Here is a 26,501-nt window from a genome sequence, read left to right on the forward strand (position 1 = left end):
ATCTAAAAACAAAAACAAAAAAATCAATATTATGACAAAAATCTTAAACAAGTTTTCTGTCGTTTAATAAAACTCGTGCAAGTTATTTGACAATTTTAACGAAGTTTATCGAGACCAATTTGTGTGAAATTTGACACTAATTTGTGCTAATTATCCAAATTACCTCAAAATAAAATAATTAATTTAAAGCGTTCAACAAGCTATTTGAGAACTTGAACAAAAATCCTCTCAAAGAAACACTCCAAGTAATCTTTTGGTGAAATTTTTTTAATGAAAAAATTATTCCTTTACCATATTTTAAGAATATTTAAGGGATTTCAATTATATATATATAACTTATTATAATATTTCAGGTATTTCAAGATTAGATTTCAAATTTCTCCAGAAATACATCCATAGAAAGTATAGAATCCCCTTATTTGAACTCATATACAATTTTGAATATATTAAATAAAGTAGTAATAATAAAGTTTTAATTTTATGTCAATCTTTTAAGAAAGAGCGATTGAAAAAAATATCCTAAATTAAAAATATTTTCAAATGAAAACCTTTAAAAGAGAGCAGTTTAGAAACTAACCTCTTAAAATGAGCAATGGCGCTTTGAAGTACTAATAAACGAGATAAAATAAAAATTACTTTCTTTTTTGAGCGTTTCCAAAAGTAATACTTAACATCATTGTGTATTAGGAGCAGCGTAGAATATATTTTGGAAGCTTTCATCTAATGAAGAAATTGAAATAACCTTGAGAGTTGAAATTAAATGTTTTAATAAAAAGTTTTTGATTTGACAGAAGAAAAAAAAAACACATTTATCTCATTTGAGCGTAGTTGGAGTAATTAAAACAGGGTTCAGTTTTAGTTATAAATAGTGAAATTCTTGTCTTTCTACGCTTTTTTTATACGCTTTTAAAAGCTCCGACAATATTATTCTATTTACTATATAAAACCAGAACTAAAAAATACGACTATATACATTTATATAAACATTTAAAAATCATTTATATGAATATGACAGTTAACCTCAAAACAACACTTTTGCCTTTTTAATGCCTAATTTATTTATATTGTTTTTTTTGCAATAAAAACTCCAAAAATATTCCATTTAAACTTATAAGACCTTTAATGAATAAAACAAAAACAAAGTCTAAATAGTTTATTCCAATTTTTCTTGATCTAAAAACCTAGTTTTTGTATAAATGTTAATCTTCAAAGTGTCTGCGTGTTTGAGAAATAGAGATGTTGTAGAGTTTAAGAGCCACATTTTCAGTTTAGTACAGACTGTCTTAGCTCATGCGCATAGCTATCCAAAAAGAAACGATCAATTTTATTTCCATAAGTAAAAACTTTTAAACGTGAAAAACTTTGTAAAAAAGAAAATTTAATTTTATAAAAATGAATTTAAATATTTCATCTAAATATTCAACAGAAAAAATTAAACATAAAATAAACAATTTTTTTCAAACTATAGTGCAAAAAAATGTGAAAACTATAACGTATCAAAAAAACTAAAGAGAACAATTAGAAGCGTATTTATAATTATCTTTTTTGAAATCGATTAAAAATATTCTCTTGATATAATCAATCGTTGAATTTGCGATGTTCCTTCGTATATCTAAAATAAAAACAAAATACAAACATAATAAAGATAAACAAATTTGTTAACACCAAATAATTTAAACAAAATATTAGAAATTTAACAAGCATAATGGTTTTGCATAAAAAAACTTCAAATTTGTAAATGTTCCTTATATCGCACTTTATGCACGATTAAAGGAACATTTACAGGATTATTTACTACTTTTTACTATTAACTCTTCTTGGTAAGTTCGAAATTAAAAAAAACTAAAGTTTTTAGTATGTTATCCAAACAAAAGTATTCGTCAATGGCTTGATCGAAGAAAAACATAAAAAAATCCCGAAAAAGCAATAATAAATCGGGGCGTAGTGATAAGGCAAATTTTGTCTTCTTTTAGCCCCGGTCATGTAAATTTTATTTATATAAAACGGCATTGTTTTCTTTTTTTTTAATGACGAAATAAAGAAAAAAAAAAAATCGTGTAAATATAAGAAACGTTGTTGTCAATAAAAGAAGATAAATTTAAAATTCAAAAATTTATTTGAGATGTGAATAATTATTAAAAGAGATAATCCGTAAGTTATTGATTGGTCGGAGGTAATTAAAGATAAAATGACTCATAAAAAAAAAAGCTTTCTTAAAAAATATGTATTTAAAACAGTAGTTAAAGTTTCTATAGAAGTTCTTTTAAAATTCCAATAGATCATACGATTCAAAAGATCTTTAACAAATTATATAGGAATTATATAAACTCATTAAATGTAATTTAATGTGTTTATATAATTACTATAATTACATACAGTTGTCTAAATAATTGTAATTTAATGTGTCTTATATAATTCCGAATTTTAAAAGACATTTAATGTGTCTTATATAATTAGAAATTATATAAGACACATTAAATTACAATTTTTAGACAACTGAGTGTCTAAAAAATTGTAATTTAATGTGTCTAGAAATAACTGCCTAAAAAATTATTCATTTTGTCCTGAGGCAACTGTGTGTTTGAAAAAATTATGTGAGAAAAATTTAGATCTCATCAGTTCACCACTAAGGTACATCTTGTATTGAAGTTGCACCTTGGTGGTGAGTATTGAACTTAGAAAATTTTTTTAAAAAGTTATTATTTATATAATCAATAAAATAATCATAAATGTTAAAAAATAACAATAATAATAAAAATAAGTTTTTAAAGCTTACCCGTTAAAATTAAAATCAAAAAATTATTGTGAGTTAAAGAGTTAGCAATTTTTAATTCAAAATCAAAAAACCTAGGTCACACTCAAAAAAACCTGGATTGGACTCAAAGAAACCTGGGTCGTACTCAAGTTCTTTATTCTTGCACACAAAACCAAAGAATTTAAAGCTAAGTTTCCTCTGACAAATCTGAACAGTCGAGTTCAACAAAGAGTAAAATATACATTTAAACTACCTTGTTATAAAATATATATGAATACTTTTAGCATTATCAAAAAGCAGCAACATTCTTTGAATATTTTATAAAAGTGTGTGTACATATGTACACACACACTTTTATATGTGTATATATACAAATATATTAAAAAACATACTGACAGCCAACTGAGCAATAGACCTTAATTTACTAAAAATGCTATAATTTAAGAAGTTTATAAAAAACTTAATCTTTAAAACAATAAAGATCTGCAAACTATATTTGTATATTATTTAAACATTATTAACATTCTGTGAATGTTAATAATTAAACCAATAAGTAAAAAAAAAGATGAAACAATAAATGTTGATGAAAATGATAAGAATGGAAAATCAGTAGTGGTGTAGTGACTGTTTATATTATTTGAATTTGAAAAACTGTAATTTAATTGAGGGAATACACCTTAAAAAGTAGATGAAAAAAATAATTGTTTAATTTCAAAACAAAAACAAACGTAATTCCTTCATTTGTTTATACGATTTTTTCGACAACCTAAGGTTAGAAAACAAAGTTAAATATCATTGTTTATAGACAGGAAGATAAAAGATTGAATACATGAGAGATGTAAAATGCAAAAGGGTATACACGAAAAAAATTCAAAAAGTTCTGACAACTTTGTTGCACAAAAACATCATGTTATAGAACGCTATGTTTAATATAAATAATATTCTGTTTTAAAAATAAATCTGATTCACTTGCTAATAATATGCTATTGTGATGTTAGTTTGCTATATGCTACTTTGGTTACCAAAGTTTGGTACATGCTAAGTTGAGACATGCTGATGACATTCTGGCTTACAAACTTACACAACATTCTAACTTTTACACGCTATGCTAAAACATGCCAAATAGTTACAATTAAGTAAAAAACAAAGAAGATTGGTGTTAAATTATTAAAAATGGCAATTAATATTATTTATTTAGATATAAAAGTCAATTTTTAGACATTTTCTTTCAATTCAAGTTTAATAAATTTTTAAGCCACAGACTAGCTTACTTATCACTAGTAAGCCAAACTCGAGGTCAAACATTCCTAATTTATTAAACAAAAGATATGCTATGTACTTGAATGAAATTACAAATAGGAGCTTTTCCAAAATGTTGTCATGGTTACATTACAAGAGAGAAACATTCAAATTATGTAAATTTGATATGAAGCAAACAAATATGAAGAGTAACAAAAAACACATTCAAATCAAGAAAATACAAAACTCCACTTTAAGGTTGCTGTGGAAGTTAGTAAAATGGTTAAAATTTTGAACTTACTGTATTTAATACAATTAGTATAAAATACTGTGTGCATCAGATACCAGCAGAAATTCTTTGGTTTATAAATAAATACTATGCATTTTAATATAAGTTAATTTACTTACCTTGATGTAAATTAAATTTCATATTATTGGATTTACTTATCTCGACATAAAAATATTTATATATGCTAAAAAATATATTTATTACTTGAAAAATTTTTGCATCTCTCATTAACTTTTCAGCAGGATACTCAGAATTATATCCATTCCCCCCGAAGATCTAAAAATATACATAAAATACACAAAAATGATTTACATTTCATCTACAAAATGTAGATCTGAGGAAAAAAACAACAAAAAATTGTTTATTGTTCTATAATCAATATTTAATTTACAAATTAAATTAATATTTTTCTGCTAACTGGTACATATTTATAAATTATATGCTAGTATAACATACCAAAGTATAGAATTAAAAAAACCTGTTTGCACTATAAATGCAAACCAATCCAAATAGAGATTTAGTAGACAAAAAAAAAGAGTATAAATTATGTAGTAGGATTTTTTAACTGGAATTTTTAAAAAATCCTACTACATAAGTATAATTTTACACAGAGTTAAACCTTTATGTTTTACAGTTGTGGTAATTTCCAAAATAATAATTATAATCTACTTTGAATCCATGTTGATTAGAGTTTATATCATAATGTCATAGCATAATATCCATGACTATCACATTTTTTCTTGAAGATTTTAACAGTTTTTGGTAGTTTATTTCACTGTTTTGAAACAGAAAACTTTCCCTTGGTTTGTTGCTTTTTATAAGTTCATTATTGAAATGTGCTTCATGTAGCTTGCAGCTATTTATTTTTTTTAAACTAAAGGAAATTTTCCAAAAGTACGAGAAAAATAAATTTGGAAACATGACATGAGACCATGAGAATCCAAAAATAAAACTTCAAGTTTTCAAGATGTGTCTTTAGAAGATCTAAAAATACTTTTAGTCAATCAGACACTGTTTTTATAAATTTTTCATTGAAAGTTTATGTCATAAAACCTCCTGTAACCATCAATGTAGTTTTAACCTTTCTATTGAGAATAATTCATCATCATTCTAATCTTATCTACCATCTGCATAGTTTAGCATGAATTTTAAAGATAATGTTCATTTTCTTTTTAAGCTTGATATAAGATAACTAATCTCATATCATACGAGTTCTAGCTACGAGATATTAGTTTAGTCATGATAGATATTACAACTTTTTAATGTGCTTTTGAATTAACTGTAATTACTGTGTAACTTGTCGCGTTGGTTTGACAAGATTCTAACTGAATTTTTTTATATTAGGAAATTTAGAAAAAAATCTTAATTTTATTTTTATTTTTTAACTATTTATATTTTTGTTTTTTTATTTATTTGTGTATTCTATTTTTTGCTTGATGTATAAAAACACATAAATAAGTAACAAATAAATATATAAATATTTTTACTTAAAAGAAAAGAAAAAATGATTTATTTGCTATTCTCCTACTATAAAAAAATTAGTTAGAACCTTGCCAAATCAACACGGCAAACTGTACTCACTGCAATTCTTTGAAAATGTTAAAATATGATTCATTGGAGCTCTCTTTTAACATGGTTATAAATATCTTTTTTCTTTTTAACAAAATTGTTCAATAAATTTCTAATATTTAAATTTATCAAATCAATCTTAATTCTGATTTATTATCTTAAAGTAGAGTTCAATTATTCTGGTATTTGTTTCAAAATAATGATAAATTCGTAAATTACTTTTTGTAAGTTTTCCTAAATGTATGTTTGTATTCTATCTGACCTTCTGACACGGTGTTCGTTTACCTGTAAGTTTCTATATGTGTGTTTGTGTTGTGCCTGTATCTCAGGTGGGTGTTTGCTCACCAGTAAGTTACTACAAGTATGTTTGTGTTCTGTTTAAATCTCTGGTGTAGTGCTAGCTCAGCTACCAGCTTGTGACTCTAACTATAAAACTAAATTTGTAGCTAGTGCTTTTGGTGTGCTTGGTCAAGGCCACATAAGGAGGGCTAAGTTACAACTTTGGGTTAATTAGCAGGACTGAGACAACTACATAGCTCGTTGATTAGGATACTGTGCTCTATCTATAAATGAGTTAAGTTTTCTGTAAACTTTTATATCCTACTTCTTTTTTAGACTCACCCTATAATCATACTACAACTCAAAAGCTGACAATTTTTTTGTGACTTTCTTCATGACTGGGTGATTTTGTTTCTCTCTCCGCTAATAAATGTGCCTCCTAAGTAATTTCCTAGATGATTTGAGTAGATTTCCTAGATTTCCTAGATTTCCTAGTAATTTCTTAGCCTGTATGGAGGCTTTTATTCCTACTTGTCAGTTTCAAGTCAAGCCTCATTGCACTCCATCTTCTTTTTTTCATCTTCTTGTGCAGCTGCTATTTCTAATCGTAACCATTTTTAAATCTTTTTCAAAAGAACAACTCTCTTGAGAACAAACACCTAATTTATTGTTGCAAGAAATCAATGTAAAAAGGTGCCCTCTGATGCTAAGCTCCATTATTTCTAGTTTACTAAACCTTATATCTTATCTCAAAAATTAGACACTAGAGACTTTTGGGAAATCTTCAACAACATCATTAACAAAGGCATGTTTAACATTCCATCTCTTATTCATAAGTCTGATTTTATAACCTCTCCCAAAGATAAGGCAGGACTATTTGCAAAAGAACTTTTATTCTATTTTGACTATTGAATCGAATGGTCATACTCTTCCTGCCATTCTTGTTAAACAGGTTAATCCATTGTTAGACATCCAAATCACTTTGCCTTGTGTTGCTGAAGTCATTTTTCAATTAAGCTCTACAACTACAACAAAAATAATAATGCTTTTGTCCCCCCTTCTTATTTTGTTATTATGTTATCCAGTATATCCAATATACTAGGCACAAGCATATCTCAAGTATATTCCAGTATAAACTTGAAACAAACTTTCCTCTAAAATGTATTACAACCCCTTAACTTGATTTAAGCACAAATAAACCCAGGAGGCATATTTGATCATTTATGGTTAATAAATTATGCTGTTAAACTAGCTGTTTATTTTTATTTGATAACATCAAAGTTTCTTTGATGTTATCAAATAAAAATTATTTTTTAATTATCAAATAAAAAACAGTGGTAAAAGTAATTACACTTAGGTATTTATAAAAGGGAAGCAGGACTTTGAAACTAAAAAGCTTTTATGAGTTAATCCAAGCATATTTTCAAAGATAAAAGATACCTGAACACAATCACTGGCATTTTTGTTAGCTACATCTGAGGCAAATGATTTTGCAATAGAGGCATAATAAGTGTTTTTTCGTCCCTAAAAATAAATATACATAATTTTAAGGTAAACTTGAAATTAAAAATTTTTAAATTAAATTGAATTTTTATGAAATTAAACTGCAAAAAAAAAAGGCAAGAAGTTGTTACAAATTAATATTTAGTTTGCAAGAATGAAAGTAGGGAATTAAAAAGTAAAAAAGTCAAGTAAGAATATCAAAACAATCATTAAGACAATAGCTAGGAATAATAAATACACTGTATAGTAATTTCTTTGGCTAACCGGCTTGGGGGTTAACCGGAATTTGTTCGAATATCAAATATCTCTACTCGAATAATAAAAACCGACTTTTTTTGACTTTTGACTTTTTAGTTTTCAAGAACACTTTTTTAATAAGTTGATTTTAAAGAACTAAACACAATTAATTGATTTTAAAATGCTTATATAAAACGCAAATCAATGACAATTTTATTTGAGTTAAATTACATAACTTAAGTTTTGCCTATCTTTTCCGCTTTCAAGGCACTTTTATGAACATAACCAACATTGCTGTTGTTGGTTATGTTCATAAATCCAATCGTTGTTAAAAGTCATGTTAATAAAATTAATCATAGAAATAGTAATTTATTATATAAAATAAATACTTATATAAATAAAATAAATTTATATATAATATTCTTTGATAATTTAAATGAAATGTGTTTATTGTAAACAAACTTACGAAGTAATTAGTGACTTTATTTAAGAATGTTTCACATACGAAAACATAACAAAAAAGTTTTATGTTTATTTTAAACATAATTCCTAATAAATAAATTCTAAGTTAATAACTGTAACTTAAAATTGTTTTTTCTTAGAGTTTTAGTTTCCTCAATTTAGTTAACTTTTTTGTTTTACTCTTTTGTTATGTTTTTTTTTGTCCAAGTGAGCGAGTATTTTCAACAGCCAGAAATGTTATGACAAAGAAAATAAATCAATTAACGCCAGAACATGCAGAGATGGTGGTTTTTCTGTATGAAAATTCAGAGTTACGTGAAAACTTGGTTGCTGATAATGAAGAAGAAGAAGATGATGATGAAATTTAAATCAGCAGCGATGTCGAGACAATGAATGATAATGAGGATAATTAAACAATACTTGTACATTATTCCTACCTTTTTTAACTTCTGTTCTTTTACATCTTTTTCCATGTTTTGTTGTAAATATATAATATAGGACTGTAGTCACTGTCTGACTTGACAATGTACAGTTTAACATTGATTTTTTAAAAATTAGTTTAAACAAAACACTATGTTCGTTGAAATTTGGAAGATCCTGTATTCAGAAAGTGTCACTAATGACAATGAGTACATTGGTTGCAAAACCGTCATTCCTGACGGGCAAATATTTATAAAAACAAAACAGTTTATGCTTTATAAGATTTTTCGGTTAACCGAATAGTCGGTTAACTGCAAATTGATGAGAACTGTTATCCGGTTTTTTAAACAGATACTAAACAAATACACAAATAATGTACACCAACATGTAAAAATCACATTCAAAAAACTTTTGAATCAAGATTTTGGTGGGGTATTTTTTATTTATCTAAGACCATACATATAAATGATTATTGTAAATTTTTTGAAAAAATAAAAATCTGCTTTTCAATTTTCAGCATCAAATTAGTACTTTTTGCAAAAGATGTTCCTTGGAGTTATTTATAAATAATTTGTCAAAAATAAAGTTTAAGTCAACTTTAAAGTTGACTTTAACTTTATTTTTATAAAAATTTTTATAATAATTTTATTTTAAACTTTTTCCTAAGTTTTTTTTCTATATTTATGACAAGTTGTTTTTTGCTATAATGATTCAAAAATTTTCTAGACAACCCGTCAAATACAACCAAATACGAGATTTATCACATCAGGGCTTTTTAAAGTTTTCAGCATTTTAGTTTACTATTGTTGCATTAGATCATATTTAAAGAAAATATTTTAGATTTTGAAAATAAAAAAGAAAAAAAAAATCAATAAAGAATCTTAGAAAATGCAAGAATCTTAATTGTTTTTAAAATAATGATTCTTAGATTTTTAATGAAATTATAAAATTTCAATAGTTTTCAGATAAATTTAACTTCCATGATTACGCATAAATTGTCTTATATTGCTGATTCCTTAACAACTATGGTACTAAGGATTCTGATAACAATGGTTTTTAAAAACATCTGCTTTACTGTTTTTTAGAATTTTTAAAAATATTAAATTAAATTAAATAAGTACAATTTTATTCAATACTTTTAATCCTAATATAAACTTTTATAATTTTTATTATAGTATTTTAAAAATAAAAGGGCTGTCATATCAAATCAAACAATGACTTATTTGAAAGTCATGATCTTATTTTTTTCACAAAAGTTAGTGCACACTGCAAATAAACTTCTTTTAACATCCATAAATGTGGGCATAATTAATAAAAATGCATGATGCATTATTATCAATTACTAAGATAAAAAAACAAAGTGTTGAATAAATTATTTATAAAGCTTCGTAACCATCTGATATTGTCTTTGTTTTAAAGTTGAGATGCCAACATATCTGCAAAAATTATTGTATCTCTAAATGAAAGAGTTTTTAAGTTTACATAAAAAATTTATGAAGCTATATTACGGCATTCATTGATACCAATCCTCAAATTATCCATCAGAAACTTTCTTTAGTTAGCAAATGATGCTAACTAAAGAAAGTTTCTAAAACATGAATTTTAGTATTGTTATAGAGAATCTTAGCAAAGATGTATCTTTGCTAAGATTATCTAACTCAACAGGTTTCATTACCTCAAGTTAATCTTTTAGGCCAAACATTAGATAATGTCTACATTAATAACTCAAGTTAAACACTTCTAAAATTCTAATAAAATTTCTCAAGTTGCCTTATCTGTCTTTATCAATAGCTCTATGCATTATTGGTAAAATGCACAAATGTTCAAGCATTATTGGTATTGTGTTCCTGCAACCCTTTACATCGAGATGAGGCTCAACTTCTTTCCCAAAAAAACATTGACTTTTGATTTCAAACAGTTGACAGTTTTATTTTATCAACTTGTGTGAGTTTTCATGCAAATGATTGTAGTTGATGTTATCTTCACACTTATCATTCATAACTTAAAAATTGGTGCCTTTGTCAAAAGAACCATTTTTATTATTATCATCATCATCATAGATGATGATGATGATAATAATAAAAAACAAAATTTTTCAATATCTCATAAAGTGTGTTACATACTCCAAAATGTTTAGATTACAAAAAAATATAAATAAAATAAACTGGCATAACGAACCTGAAAGAATAACTAAAATTACAAGAGGGCTTGATCAGAAATTAAAAAAGAAATTTAGTAAGAAACTCATTTTCTAGACATAATTTCCTTAATAACCTTGTTGTAGAAGCTTGGAATATCCTAGATTAAGACATTATTAATGCAAATTCTGTAAATAATTTTAGAGACAAATTAAAACGCTTCAATGAAAAACATCTGTTAAAGTCTAAAATTTTCATTAGATTCATTTCTCTTAATGAAACAAGAAAACAGCATTTTATTTATATTATATTATATGTACACCATGATTAAAGCAAAATTAAGCAATAAAATCTAAATTTCTTTCTTCATTGATCCAAATTCACTTAAATGTTGTTTCATTATTTTAACCATACTGCATGAAACCAAAAATTCAAAATAATCCTATTTTATATGTGATATTGTCAGTTTTATCATGATCATTAACTCTTATCTGATATGAATGAAAACTCATCTTTAATCTTAACTAATCTTTTATCTAAGTTTAAATGAAGCAGCTGAAACTGATTGAAATACAAATTTAAGCGTTATGAAAAACACATGGAAAAAGTTCAAGTTTTTGATTTTTTGTCACATTAACTTTAATTTGAAAAAAAAGAAAAAGTAGTAAACAATAACACAGTAAAAATCGAAAGCCGCTGTTTGCTTTTTTTGATTTTTCTTTAAAAAATGTCTTACTGTTACTGGCAAGGAGTATTCAGAAAATAGAAAGAAAGTTTTGTTGCGCTTTTAAGTTTTATTTTTATAAAAAAATTATCAATAAAATTTAAATGTTGATTAAAAAAATAATATTTCCTTATTTTAAAAAACTTATACTTATTTAAACATATTTCTTAAAACATTCATAACACATAACACTATCGACTTATGTTTGTTTTCTCACAATTTTGTCGTTTTTTTTAAATAAGGGGTCAATTGTTTATGGTTGAATTTCTTAAAGATCAAAACAAAACAAAGAAGCTGTCAATTTTTTTTTAGTACTTTGGTTTTAACAAAATCTTTGCATACTACTCATAAACTAGTTAACCATTTCTAATTGATGTTCACTGTATGATCAATCTAAAAAACTAATGAAAAAGAAAGAACTTTTGTTAAAAAGCAATTTCAAAACTAAAAAAATCATGTTTTATAAACTTGTTATATAAAATTTACTAAAAAAATTCTCAAAGTAAATTTGCCTAAAAGTTTGATTATGTTTATCTGGCAATGCATTTATATACTGTTATAAGTGCATTAAGCACTTTTTGTATATTAACATTTTGTATATTAACATTACTTTTTGTATATTAACATTTTTCTAACAGGGTGAAAAAAATTTATTGATTTGAAAATATAAATAAATAAACAAAATAATTGAATGTAAAACGAAGTTAAAAAAGTAATTTAAATTAAATTTTCTTTTCTTTAACATTTTTTAAAATTAAAAAACGGACCATTTTAAATTTTGAAATTTAATTTATTGAAATAGATTTAAATTTTTTTAATATTTAATAATAAATTCAATTTAAATATAAAATAAATTTAATTAAAAATTTTTAAAAACAAAAAGTAGAAAATAATTTATTCAACACTTTGTTTTTTTATCAAAATAATAAATTTTTACAACTGCATGAAAATGTTTTTTTACAACAATTAATTACTGCTTCTAATGTTTCCATTTATGGTGATATATGCAGTCTCCTCCGTTTGGCAAGCAATTTTGTGCTTAAGAATTTTTTTAGTTACCCACATGACTGCAAAAATTTTGGCGTGCGCATAAAAAAGCACTTGCTAAAAAAATAAAAAGCGTTTTTTAAAATTGCAACAAATCTTTTTTGTTCATCAAATACTTCTATAAAAATTGTGGAAATAGAATTTAAAACATTTCTTTGGCAGTTTTTAATTTAGAATTTAAATAAGATAAATCAAATTAACATTCGTTGTGCTGTTTTTAATGTAATTATTTTATTTAGAACTTGAATAAGTTTTTTTTTTTGTTGTTTTTATTTTTTAACTCGCTTTGATTTAGAACTAAATAATTAAACAAACGTTTTGATGTTTTTACTTTTTATTTAGAATTTAAATAAAGCATTTGTCTTTCCATTTTTATTTTGGTTATTTTGTTTAATATTTATATAAAATACTTTTTTGACATCTTTATTTTAATTATTTCATTTAGAATTTATTCAAAACATTCTTTTCTCTGTTTTTATTTTAATTTAAATATCAAATAAAGATGAATTTTTAAAATGGTGCACGTATGTCTAAAAATGACCTTCCAGCCAGTGCTTTTTTGTGAACTGACATTAAATTTTAAACGGAGAAGACTGTATATGGTAAGAACATAATTAGTTATGGTTGAGTTTATAACCATGCATGAAAGTATGTGAGTTAATTTTCAATGTCATTTTAACATTAATTTTTTACAATCAAAATTTACTTTTTTTACAAAGGCTACTTTTTTGAATTATAAACAAGCATTTCTTATTATACAATTCACTGAGGAAAAATTAAAAGACCAAAAAAGGTTCTGTTAAAAAACTATTTTTGACTATAAATAAGTAAATGTGACAAAGAAATCCTCTTTTATTAAGTTATATATGAACATCAACATAGGTTATTGGTAATTCTTATAAGATTTATACTTTCATAACTTATATAGTAGTTCATATAGTATTATATTGTAAAGAAGATATTTTTTAACCTGATCCAATTCCCATGCTGCTCGCCTAACCATAAGACGAGCTAACTCAACACCGGAAGCCATGTCTGCCAACATAAATTGAATGGCCTGATGATTTGAAATCTGAGTTCCAAAAGTCTTTCTTTCAGTTGAATATTTTGTAGCCTCGTCCAAAGCTCTTTGTGCTAGTCCAACAGCAGCTGATGCAACTCCAGGACGTGTTTTATCAAATGCTCCCATTGCATACTTAAAGCCTTCTCCTACTTTTCCTAACACATTCTAAACACAAGAAAAAAAATTGCAAAACACATAGTTATAAGAATAAATTAAAAATAAGTAAATAAAAATTAACAATAATAAATTAACAATATAACTACCGATTTAGGAACTCTGACATCTTCAAAATTGACACCCCGAGTGTCAGAACATCTTTGACCCAAATTTATTTCCTAAACAAACATTAGATATTAAATAATTATGAAAATATTTTTTATGTATATATAAACAGTGCAAATAATAATTATCTCCTAAAAAGGTTTTTTTTCTCTCAAGTTTTTTTAAGAAAAAAAAAACTTGAGAGAAAACGCTGGAAAGAAGTCTGCTTTTGAAAAGCCACACATTTTAGTATAGTAGTGGCCATAAATTAAGGCACCTAAAAATACACACATTTATATATGTGTGTGTATATATACATATACACACATTTATATATGTGTGTGTATATATACATATATTGAATTATGTATATATTATATATATATATATACATATATAAAAAATGGTATATCCAAGGAACTTAATTAGTTCCTTGGATAAAAATTAGTTCCCAAGATATTTCCAATTTTCCAATCAGAGTTGGTTGATAGAAAAAGTTGCTTTCTCTGGACAGAGAAAATATTTTTTTATTACTTTTTTCTTTCTTTTATTATAATACCATATTTAATTAATTTATTATGATAGTAAACTTGGTATTAAAAATTATATAATTTATTATTATTACCTAGTTTACTAACTAGTAATAATTTCTTTTTCAGAATACAAATAACTCAGTCAGCATCAGACTGAAAACATTGAACATAACGTTAAGAAAGCTATTCGAGTTTCTGCTCTGTTATGTACAGTGTTTTCCTTTACATAAATTAGAACTCCCCCGACCTGTTTATTAGTTTCTACTTAAAAAGCTATATAAAATAAAAAACATAACTATTTCATATCTCATTTAAAGAAATCCAAGCAAATTTTATTTAAAATGAGTTTTGAAAAAATTATTTTTTTTAAAGAGTACATAAAAAATTTAGCCTAAACGATTAAAATGTTTTAAGAAAAAAGTGTTTATCCCCCTTCATAAACCTCTTTACCGTGGTTCAAACTATGATTGGTTTGTGTTTTAGTTTTAGAACTAAAAGAGGTTGAATTCTCCATCAGTACATTAGATGTCAAAAACTTTAAGGGCAATCAGTAGTGGAACAATCTATGGTGGCCCATTAATGCGATCCCTATTTAGTCAGTTTATTTATGTATTAAAAGCACCCAGAAGCAGGCTGTTTCAGTATGATGTCAGACTCATGTTTCATACCTATTCTGCAATCATCAGCCATTTAAATAATTCCACTGCAGCTTTTAAACCCAGAAAAAAATGAAGACAAATTTCCAAAACCGTACTTTCTAAAAAAAGCTCTCCTTAAATCAATGGCAAATCAAGGTAACGCAACATGTGGTATACTTTGACAAGTGGGTAACATTGACATGTATTAGATTAAATATTTTTACCAGTCACCTGTTGATTATTGTTTAAATTATTTTGAACAGATGTTGTAGCCAGATGTTAAATGAACAAATATAACTAATTTTATCCTCATAATAGTGTAAATAATAACTGTAATAACAACTCAAAAATAAGTGTAAATAACAACATGGAGGGCATAAATTGAAATTTCTAGTTTATTAGTTACTAAAAAACTTTAGTCCGAAGAAAAGTAACACCATACTAAAATATCATCTTAAATATGTTTTTATGATGTTGTTTCTAAATACTAAGCATTTAAGATTTTTTTGTGGTTTTTTTTTTAAACGCATATTTCAGTTTTGGGGTAACATTGAAAGGAATGCAAAGTCACCCCATGGGCCAAGAATCAAGCAAAAGTTGGTGGAATGTCTTAAATCTGAAGAGTCTTTAACAATGACATGAAATGGAATCAAACAAAGCAAACACCTAAATTAAAAGAATAATTATAAATTGAAATGAAAAAAAAAAAAAAAAAAAAACCCAATACATTAAATGTCAACAATCTAAAAACCGACACTTGAAAAAAGTTAAAATCCACACCTAATAATATTGCATAATATTAACAAAAAACCTGAAGATGTAAAAAATTATCTTGTTGTTTCTGAAATTAAACCATACACTAAAAAATTTGTAATGAAGAAATCAAGAAAAAAATTACAGTACTGCAGGATTTCGTTGTAATCAAACATTAATGTGATATATAGCTTAATAGTATGAAAACTCGTAGAGAAAAATTTTTAATCATAAATAATTTTTATATTTTTAATTAGACACTATTAGAACTGGAGCTAAATGATATCTTTCAAAATAACATTTTGATTGAAACTTTTTAATGCTGCTTATTTTTAAAACAAAAATGTAGGTTGGTGCTGATATATATTTAAAATGTTTTCTCTTTTTTGTTTGTCAATATTCCTATGATAAAGTTACCCCTTGTTATAGTTACATTATAACTATAACAATTACAGCATAAAACATGTAAGGGTAACATTGACAGTTAAATCCCAAAAACAAAATTAATTATCCATCAATAATATTAGATAAGTAATTAAATTCTCCATCAGTTTATGGCAGCAATATCATTGGAAACACATAAAATTCATTAAAAAAAAACACATAGTTTGTCAAGGCTAAGAAAAAAAAAATATTTTCTAAAAATGTGTCAATGGTACCCCACTTTACATTACCTAAAATGTTACACATTGATTTCCAGATATTAATGAAAAGCATCTCTATAAATTTTCAATTTTTAGTGAGAAAATAAAAAAATTTATTCTATATGTTAGAAAATTTCTAACCATCAATAGTGGTGATTCTTGGATTAAGAAAAATGGAGGAGTATTTGATTTGAATATTAAAATAACATTAAAACCTAAAGATGTAAAAAATTATCTTGTTGTTTACTTTTGGTAATTTTTGATTGCATAGAAGTATGCAAATAAGTAGGTTTTTAAGTTGATTTATTAAAAGTAAAAATTTTTACTTTGAATCAACAATCTCAATTTCATAACAAAAAGAATTAGGTTTTTATTGTGATGATGGTCTGGCTATTTTTAAAAACTGAAGTGCTCAGCAAATGGAAGAAATAAATAAACATTTATAGCTGATAGATAAATGTAGATTATTGCAACATATTGTAGTAATAATCTCCATTTATCTAACCTTTTTTTTTTTTTAAGTAATGGAGCAAGATTATTGAAAATTTTCAATATTTTGTAGAAATAACAATAAATATTCCCAAAAACTATATTCCTGGCTTACATCCTGACACCCTACATCTAATCACTCTCAGGTTTTTACTTCATGCAAATATATATATATATATATATATATAAATATATATATATATATATATATATAAATATATATATAAATATATATATATATATATATATATATATATATATATATATATATATATATATATATATATATATATATATATATATATATATACAAACACTTACAAATATACAAACACTTACAAATATACAAACACTTACAAATATATAAATATTTAAAAAGATAAAACTAGAAATAGATCTACTTTTTTTCCTAGAGTTATACCAGGTGAATCAGCATCAACAATAAACCCTGTAAAAGCTTTTCCTGGTTTAGCATTAGGGTCGGGATCACTTCTAGCCAATACAAAAAACCTATTACAAAAAGATCTATCAAAACAAAAACAAAGAATAAAACAAATAACCATAAAACAAAATAAATATGAATAACCTAACAACAATGCAATAAAAACTATTATTTAAACTACATTTTTAAGGACACAAGGTATCAAAATTTTTAAGAACAGAAGATATTAAAATTCGATACCTTTTGTTTTTAAAAATTTTGTTTAGGTGTAAAGGAGACACATAATTTTGCTTCCTATTTAGTATTCCAGACCTTGGATACAAAAGACCAAGTAGATTTTGTATATATAAATAATCATGTTTCATTGAACTAGTTTGTTTGTTGAACATGAAAATGTTATGTAAAAAGTAACTAAAGTTAAAAAAAAACCATCAAACAAAAAAGTAAATAAAAGTTATGAAGGTTATGAAGGCTACTTCACAAATATTCCATTTGTGAAGTCTTACAAATATTGATTATCCAAATAGGTGTTTAAAATCAGCATTCTACCTATTGTTAAAAACTTAAAACTGGTCATAAATGTGATGTGTATTTATCTATGTGTATTTATCTATATAAATATGATGTGTTTCTATCTATACCACATGACCTTCACAAATATTTCATTTGTGAAGTCATTTCATTTGTGAAGAAGTTGTGTAAATATTACTTGACTATCCAAATAAGCATTTAAAACTAGCATTTCACCTATTTCTACAAAACTTATAACTGGTCATAAAATATCGTATATTTTATATATATATATATATATATATATATAAAATATACGATATTTTATGACCAGTTATAATATATATATATATATATATATATATATATATATATATATATATATATATATATATATATATATATATATATATATATATATACAACCCTCGGAATTTGGAAAAATCTTTTAGAGGGTGGCAAAAAAAATTTGATACAAAGGTCTTATAATAAAGCATAGAAATGAGGTCAGCAATTTTTTGCCAACCTCAAACACTTTAAGGTTGTCAGTTAGGTTGGCATTGCCGAATGCTGACCCTAATTTCGAGGGTTGTACATAGATACAGCACAGGGAATTAGGGTCGGCATTTGGCAATGCCAGCCTATAAATATACACTCACTTTAATAAAATGTGTTATTAACACTGGTGTTATTAAAACAACTTTAATGTACACTTTGAACATTTATTTTGAAAAGTCAGCGAGTAACAAACTTAAAACTTTAAATATTGTTAGAAAAAACCCGAAATAAGAGAAATAGTTGATTTTTTTACCAGCAATTTTATTTATAAACTTTGGCATATATATAATTCTGACATATATAAAATTCGCCGAATGGTCACACACGAGCAGTGAACGCCTGAGGGAAGAAATGAAGTACATTAGAATAAAGGAGATTTATTTTTCAAATAAAGCATATTTTGACAGTTGTCAAGACAAAAATAAAGATTAATAGTGGAATATTCAAAATAAGATAGACAATGCACCTAAACAGTACTAACAATAATAATAAAAAATAAATTGTTATATAAATACTAATATGAACTAAGATAAACAAAAAATATATCACCAAACAAAAAATAAATAAAACAAAAAATACATTAAAAAATAAAAGTATGCATACAACAATGAAAGGCCTCAGAATGGAAAAAAAACATTAATGCCAATGTGTAAAAATAATTTGTGTAGTGATTAAGTAATAAACATCTCCTCAGAGTCGCGTCTATTATTACTGACGTTTCGATGAGGATCAGCACTTATAACTAGTTTATCCCGTCAGACAAACGTCATCGCCACTTATGCTTTACCCCGCGACTTCTACTAACTTCTACTAACTTCTAGTAACTTATAGTAACTTTTAGTAAAATAAAAAGGTGGAATAAAAGCCTTATATGTTTGATAATTCCAGTAAAAAAAATAAAATTTGCTTAATGAACAATATATATTAGTTCAAGCTAAAATTTACAATCAATCAGGTTAAACCTAAGCATTAAATGGTTAAATTTAAGAAATCTATTTCTTATATAAGCTTATATATCTTATTTTTATTTATCTTATTTTAGGCATAAATGATTTTAGTGAATGCTGGATCATAGCTCAAGCTATTTTAGTTAAAAGTAAAGTCTTTTAAAGTAATCTTTTATTTCCAGTTGTTGCTGTATTTTCAATACCTGAAAAAATACCATAAAAAATACCATTTTTTATAAAAATGTAAATAAAAGTAATAAAAATATTTACAACAAAATTAACATTATCTAAACAAATATTTACATGCTTACTAGATTATTTTGATTAGATTAATTATTTTATAAAGTCTTTTTTCATTAAGTTGTATTAAAAAGTTAGACAAGTCTTTCTTCTAGTTTTATAAAAAATCCAATACTGTTAAAATAAAAATTAACTACTCCATTAAAATACCACATAAAAATATCTACAGAGTTATTTAAATACTACAAAAAAATAAATATTACATTTTTCACCATAATCTAAAATCGCTATTCATGTAAGTGAAATGCTCTAAGGCTGGTGATTATCACAAGGCCTGCCTTTTTAAATATTTGTCATGCATATTTTTGACTAGCAAATAAGTTTTTTTTTTTTAATTCTAACTAACTCTCAACAAGGCTGCAAGTAAGCGCTATAAAGCACTATATATATATATATATATATATATATATATATATATATATATATATATATATATAAAGCACTATACCTTCTCTAGACAAGGTACAAAAATGCATTTTAAATGCATTTTTGGTGAAAGAGCATCATTAAAAGAACCAGTCCAAATATGAGAACAGAATTCACAAAAGGATGAATAAAAGGTTTGCAGAGATAGAGAATGGAATCAGAAATAGAAAATGGAAAGACCAAAAAATAAAGACATTCTTAGTAGATGCTAACTTTGCAATAGATTGTTTAAATGGTTTCCATGATAAGTCAGTAGTGAATGATAAAATCCCGAGAAGATGTACAGGACTTAGTGAAAGGGTTCCATTAAACAAAATTCTTGGGATAAATGTTTGCAGTAAATAACTGATCTTTGTTGGAATTAAAATTCACAAGCCCCTGCCTCAAGCTGTTACAGAAGAAAAACTCAAGTAATCAATGAGAGATGGTTTTTATCACAAAAGTTGAGTTGTCAGTAAATCTCTCTTTAGATGTAAGATTATCAGGAAGATCATTAATGTAGATAAAACAATACAGGATCTAAAGTCAAAAGCTTGTGAGGGATCCCAGAAGTTTCTAGAAATAAAGACAAGTATTGGCCTTTTAAAACGACTTTTAATACTGCAGTTAGAAAGAAATGATTTAGTAACATCAAAAACTTTCCCAGATACACCATATGATGCAAAGTTCTGGAGAAGACAATCTGGAGAATGCTAAACTTTATCAAAGCTTTTGATATGTCATAAGCAATAACCCTAACCTTTTAGCCTCTTAGCAAAACTGCACAATAGAATATTTCAGTTACAGCAGTTAGCCAGTTAGCCATAGAACAAGAAGATCAAAAACCATATTCATCGTCAGAGAGTAAGTTAAGAGGAGAGTAGCTCAAGAGGAGATGCTAAGAAAGTTGTTGATTGAAGATTAGGGTTATGACTGAAAATACTTTTGTAAAAATTTTTATCTCCTGAGGTCACAAATGATAAACTTTTGTGACTTGATTAATTATAAACTATTATTAGAGCTAGTTTTAAAGAAAAGTTCCTGCACCAAATTCCTGCCAAGACACTGGACCACATGGTAGGTGTCATATTTCAACCTAAAATATTTTTTCTTATGAAGCATATCATGTTGGGCCTTAAAAAAAGTGAATTTTTATAGAGAATTTATAAATAACTATCTCTTTTTAATGTAACCTTCTTAAGAAAGATTTTGTTAAAGAACATCTTAAAAAGTGCATTTTTCAATTTTTGTTTAAAAATATTAATTTTTTTACAATAATTATTTAATTTTCTATAAAATTACGCTTCTTTTGAGGCCCAACTTTATTTCTACTACATGCAAAAAAATTTTTTGTCTAGAACCCTATTAAAAAGACTCAAAGACCGTGCTAATATTAGAAGACTAGATAAAATGTTGGAGATTTTTTGAAAATTGAAACCACAGAATAATAAATAAAAAATATATTTTATTATTACAATAATCACATGAATTAATCACAAATCACAGAGGCAACAAAACAAAGGGTTAAACTCGAAAATATTAAATAAAGTTAACTTAAATTTTCATATGCATGCAAAAACTTTTCATAAACTAAAATAATTTTTATTCTGTATTATTAATATAGAACAAATTTAAATGTAAAAACTTTTAAATCTAAATAAAGACATACCAATTAGCCACACCACCACCAGTTATCCACATTTTGCTGCCGTTTACTGTTTCCACCTAATATTTTTAAATACATATTTTCAATTATAGATATAAATATAGGTATTTTAATAAAAACACCTCAATTATTGAAAAAAAATCCTTATTATCTGCCTAGAACCAGATATGTAAAATTTTTTTTATAATGTTCAAGGGTTTCTTATAGAGCTGTTGCCACTTGGCCATTAAGTGCAGATCAAAAAAAACTATTTGGTAGAAAGTTCTGAAATCATGTCAGAAAAAAACTCTGATGCTTGCATCGTAACTGACAAACTTTGACAATTGCAACAATTTTAAAAATAAAAATAAAAATACCTGTTTGGAGATTAAGTAGCATGGAGAGAATTTTAGATACCAAGTAGCATAAGAATGCATGGGGAGTACTAGGTGTTCTACCCTAACTCTAATTACAGTCAATTACTGTAATTAGAATTAACTCTAATTACTGGCACTTTTATCAGCCGATTTTGAATGATGTCATTTTAATTATAATCTTTTTGCTGTACACTTGTTTGGTTTACGAGACTTTTGAATTTGTTTATTAAGATATCTTCAAAATATTTATTTAAATCAATAAAAATTTTGATTCTTGAATATTTCTCTTTATTTTAAAGTAAACAATCTATTTTATATGATATTTTTAAAGTTATGAGAACCTAACAATTTTTTAACTGATAGTACTCAAATGTGATATTTTATTTTAGTTATGGGGGAAATAAAAAGGACTTGTTAACACAAAAAATTGCTGTTATTTTTAGGACACTTTAAAATACTAATTTTTCTTAAATAACAAAATTGCCAGAATGGATTTTGCGGGTTTCTGTATATATAACACACAAAAAAGAATAGTGTGGAGAACTTAATACCAAGAGGGTTGGTAAATGTGGAAAGAAGAAAATCTCAACTCCACGCGGGGAAAGAATACAAAGATTGCTCTAGAAAATAGGCCACAACTGTTCTAGAAAATAGGCAGGCCACCAGCAATGAAGTAACTGAAAAGCTTAATCTATCTAGGGTCAAAATGTCAAAAAGAACGATTTAACATTGTCTGCATAATCTTGATTACATTTTACAACGTTCAACTAAGAAGCCTAAACTGACACCAAAAATAATGCAAAAAGCGCTGGAGTGGGCAAAAAAATACAGAAATTCAATGAAAGATGCTTGGAAATCAATAAAATTAATTCAAATGATTTTAATATATTTACTTTCATACATCAACTTTAAAGATTTAGTTAACAATCCTTATATATTATTTTAAAGTATGCTTTAGCAACTTTAAAATATTATATAAGGATTTTTATTATACTTTTATTTTTATATATATTTATTATTATTTACAATTGAATTGCCTGAACTTTTTCTTTTTTACTGTTACAATAGATTTTATAAGTCGTCAAACTGATATTTGGCAGAATCAGCTGTTTGGGCGGATATCAACTTTGATCTATAACAGCTTATCAACTAGTGACCAAAACAAGCAAATCCAACTTCTTTATTATTAACCATACTATTTGGGGATACACATGCTGCATTTCACACTAAGCATATACTTCAAAGGACTTCTTTCAGTTTTTCAAAAATTTTAGTACGTATCTTTCTCGTTCAAATTTGTATTCTGTCACATCTTTAGAGTGTAAAATAATCTTGACTGCTGTTCCAAGTTGTACTTGATTAGCTGGCAATTGATTTTCCTTTTTAACACAAGTGGAGGATGGAAGTTTTTTGTCAGCAATTCCTTTAACGGTTTATTTAATTCTGAGGTTAAATTTTTCAGCATTAGGTCATTTTAGAACAAATAGCAAGTTTTATCAGCAATTGGAGACTCATTCCAATAACGAATTAGAATATTCATCTATTCCGCTCTTGAAGTATATGATTCATAGACTCATCATAGGAGACAAAAAGAAAAAAAAAAATGGTGATAGCTGAACTTCCTTAATTAAATAATGCAGTAGTGGTGTAGTGGTAAGAGCGCTCGCTTTGTAAGCGAGTTGTAAGGTTCGGAGTTCGACTCCCACCACGCCCCTGGAAGTACCGCGCTCAACTTAGTTTCTCCGCACAGCGGCCTTGCTCGGCAAGGTTCGTGTTTCGGAGTTAAAGAGTTGAGAGAGGGTTGCACCACGAATAACAACTAAAAATTAAAAAAACACAAAAAAATGAGTAGCCTCCTCGACTGTAGTGGCTCCCCTTCGGGTCTTTGGGGAGGGGAATAATCTAAAAAAAAAAATTAATGCATTTTTTAAATAAGGATACATTATTCAGTTTATTAAATAGCCACATTTTGTTCTATGAACAAGATTTTTAGCATTGGAAGTGGTTGTTTGTCAAAAGTTAGCATTGTTTTTAATTTCTTTTGCGTTTCTCACCCATGTTTTACCCATGACTTTTTAGACTTTTTATACTATTCATAGGTTACTTTAAATAATAAATTTAATTTATTTATACATAACTTCTTTTTAAACCATAATGAACTAAATTCATAATCACACAAATCATTAGTCTTTACTTTTGCTACTAACTAATGACATTCATTGTTGCAATTGACATGTTCTTATTAGGGTTTTTCATTACAATTTATTTTACATATGTGTTTTCATTACAATTTATTTTACAGACATTTTACAAACATTCATTCTAAAATGAGGTTTTAAAACATGGCTTTAAAAATAGAAGAAACCATTTCTAACCAAACAGCAAAAAAAAAAAAAAGGAGTGTTTTCAAAACGAATTGACTGATAAAAATTCAAACAAAATTTAAAAATATGTTTTAACTATTAAACTGATATCTTATTTTAATAAATACTAAAATTTAAACTATCTTCTAAAAAGGGTGAACAGACCAGAATAATGACTGTGGAATACATTAGGATAATCACAATACAAAAATATATAATTCATAAAAATACTTTCAAATTATCTAAACCCAAGAATTTCTATATTAAGGAGGTTTATCACCAAAAAAAAAGTGAATAAAAAAAAATTGAAAAATTTTCTTATTTTTTTTTATTCGGATTCACTCCCAAAAAGGCTGCAAGCAACCACTATTAAGTTGAGGTGATAGCTCCTTTGAGCAGTGACCATGATAGTATTTGTGGAAAAGAGAAAGAGATGCAACTTTACAACGATGAGAAAGAGGCTCACGCATAGCAGATAGACGGGGTCCAACTACATATACAATGCATTTTTGGACCTTGTCCAGAAGAGAAAGCGTATCATTAGAAGAACCAGCCCAAATATGACAACAATATTCCATACAGAGGTAAATAAGAGATATGTAGAGGTAGTGAACAGAATCAGGAGAGAGAAAATGGTGAGCACGATAAAGAGAAGCAACCTTAGCAGATGCTAATTTAGCAATCTATTGTATATATATTTTCCATGAAAGGTCAGTAGTAGGGTTGCCATTCACCAATATAGGAATGTCGACAGTACTTCGATAGTTATTTGCAATAAATAACTGAGTTTTGTTGGAGTTAAAATTTACAGCTGCTGTGAGCCCCAATCAGTTACAGAAGTGAAATCAGAGTCATGATCGGCTGCCTGTTCTAAGTAATCGAAAAAGAGAAGACTTTTTGTCAAGACAAGGAGTATAAAGTTGAGTTCTATAAGCAAAAAGAGCCACTTTAGATGTAAGATTGTCGGGAAGATCATTGATGTAGATAAGAAAAGAACAGAGGACCAAAGTAGAACCTTGAAGTACCCCAAAAGTTACTGGAAATAAAGAAGAGTGTTGGCCTTTGAGCAGAACTCTGAGGATGAATAAAGCAGTTAGAAATAAATAAATTGATAGTCTCAAAAACTTTCCCAGATACACCATATTAAACAAACTTATGGAGAAGACCAACATGCCAAATTTTGTTGAAAGCCTTAGATATGTCAAGAGCAATAGCCCTAGCCTCTCCAACTCTATCTAATGCACAATAAAATCTTTCAGGCAGTAGAGCAAGAGTATCGAAAAAGTTGATTTGCTGTTCTGACAGCAAGTTATTTGACTCAAAATAGGACGTGAGAAATTTGTTTGTCGAAGACTCTCAAAACCTTGCTAATAACAGAAAGAAGACTGATTGGACAATAATTGGAGGGGTCAGAATAATGTTCACCTAAATTTTTGCAAATTGGAGCAAATATTTCTTCTGAGAATTTCACCAAGAGTTCTGGAGAACAATTTTGCAAGATTGTGACACGAATGTTGTCTATACTATAAGCTGCAGAAGAATTTAATTGAATTAAAGGGTTAACCTGTTTAATTGGAATGGAAGGAAGAGAGTGGCTTATAAGATTTGAGAGTCGAATTAGAAATAAAGTTCTTTGCAAAAGTCTTTGTTCTAGTTTTACCTTATCCTTGGGAGAGGTAATAAGATCAGTCCCATGATTGAGAGATAGAATGTTAAGCACTTTTTCTTTGTTAACGACACTGAGGCTAACTTCTGAGATAAGATACGAGACTTAGTAGACTGAGAATAATGGAGCTTAGCATCTGACAGTACCTTTTTACATTGATATCTTGCAATAATAAATAGATGTTTGTTCTAAAGAGAGTTGTACTTTTGAAAAAAATTATTACGATTAGATAGCAGCTTTTATTA

General features: G+C 26.3%; 1 protein-coding gene across 1 annotated transcript; it reads right to left on the minus strand.

The window, feature by feature from the left end:
- Positions 1-1,377: 1,377 nt before the first annotated feature.
- On the minus strand, positions 1,378-21,915 carry LOC136090422 (medium-chain specific acyl-CoA dehydrogenase, mitochondrial-like). The gene is made up of 7 exons (XM_065817036.1): positions 21,875-21,915; positions 17,445-17,553; positions 13,989-14,060; positions 13,633-13,890; positions 7,572-7,655; positions 4,488-4,559; positions 1,378-1,612 (listed from the first exon to the last, which is right to left on the minus strand). The coding sequence occupies exons 1-7, from the start codon at positions 21,904-21,906 to the stop codon at positions 1,556-1,558; spliced, it is 684 nt and encodes a 227-aa protein (XP_065673108.1). The 5' UTR covers positions 21,907-21,915; the 3' UTR covers positions 1,378-1,555.
- Between the last annotated feature and the right edge of the window lie 4,586 nt (positions 21,916-26,501).

Source organism: Hydra vulgaris, chromosome 14 (genome assembly GCF_038396675.1).
Source record: "Hydra vulgaris chromosome 14, alternate assembly HydraT2T_AEP".
Lineage (NCBI taxonomy): Eukaryota > Metazoa > Cnidaria > Hydrozoa > Anthoathecata > Hydridae > Hydra > Hydra vulgaris.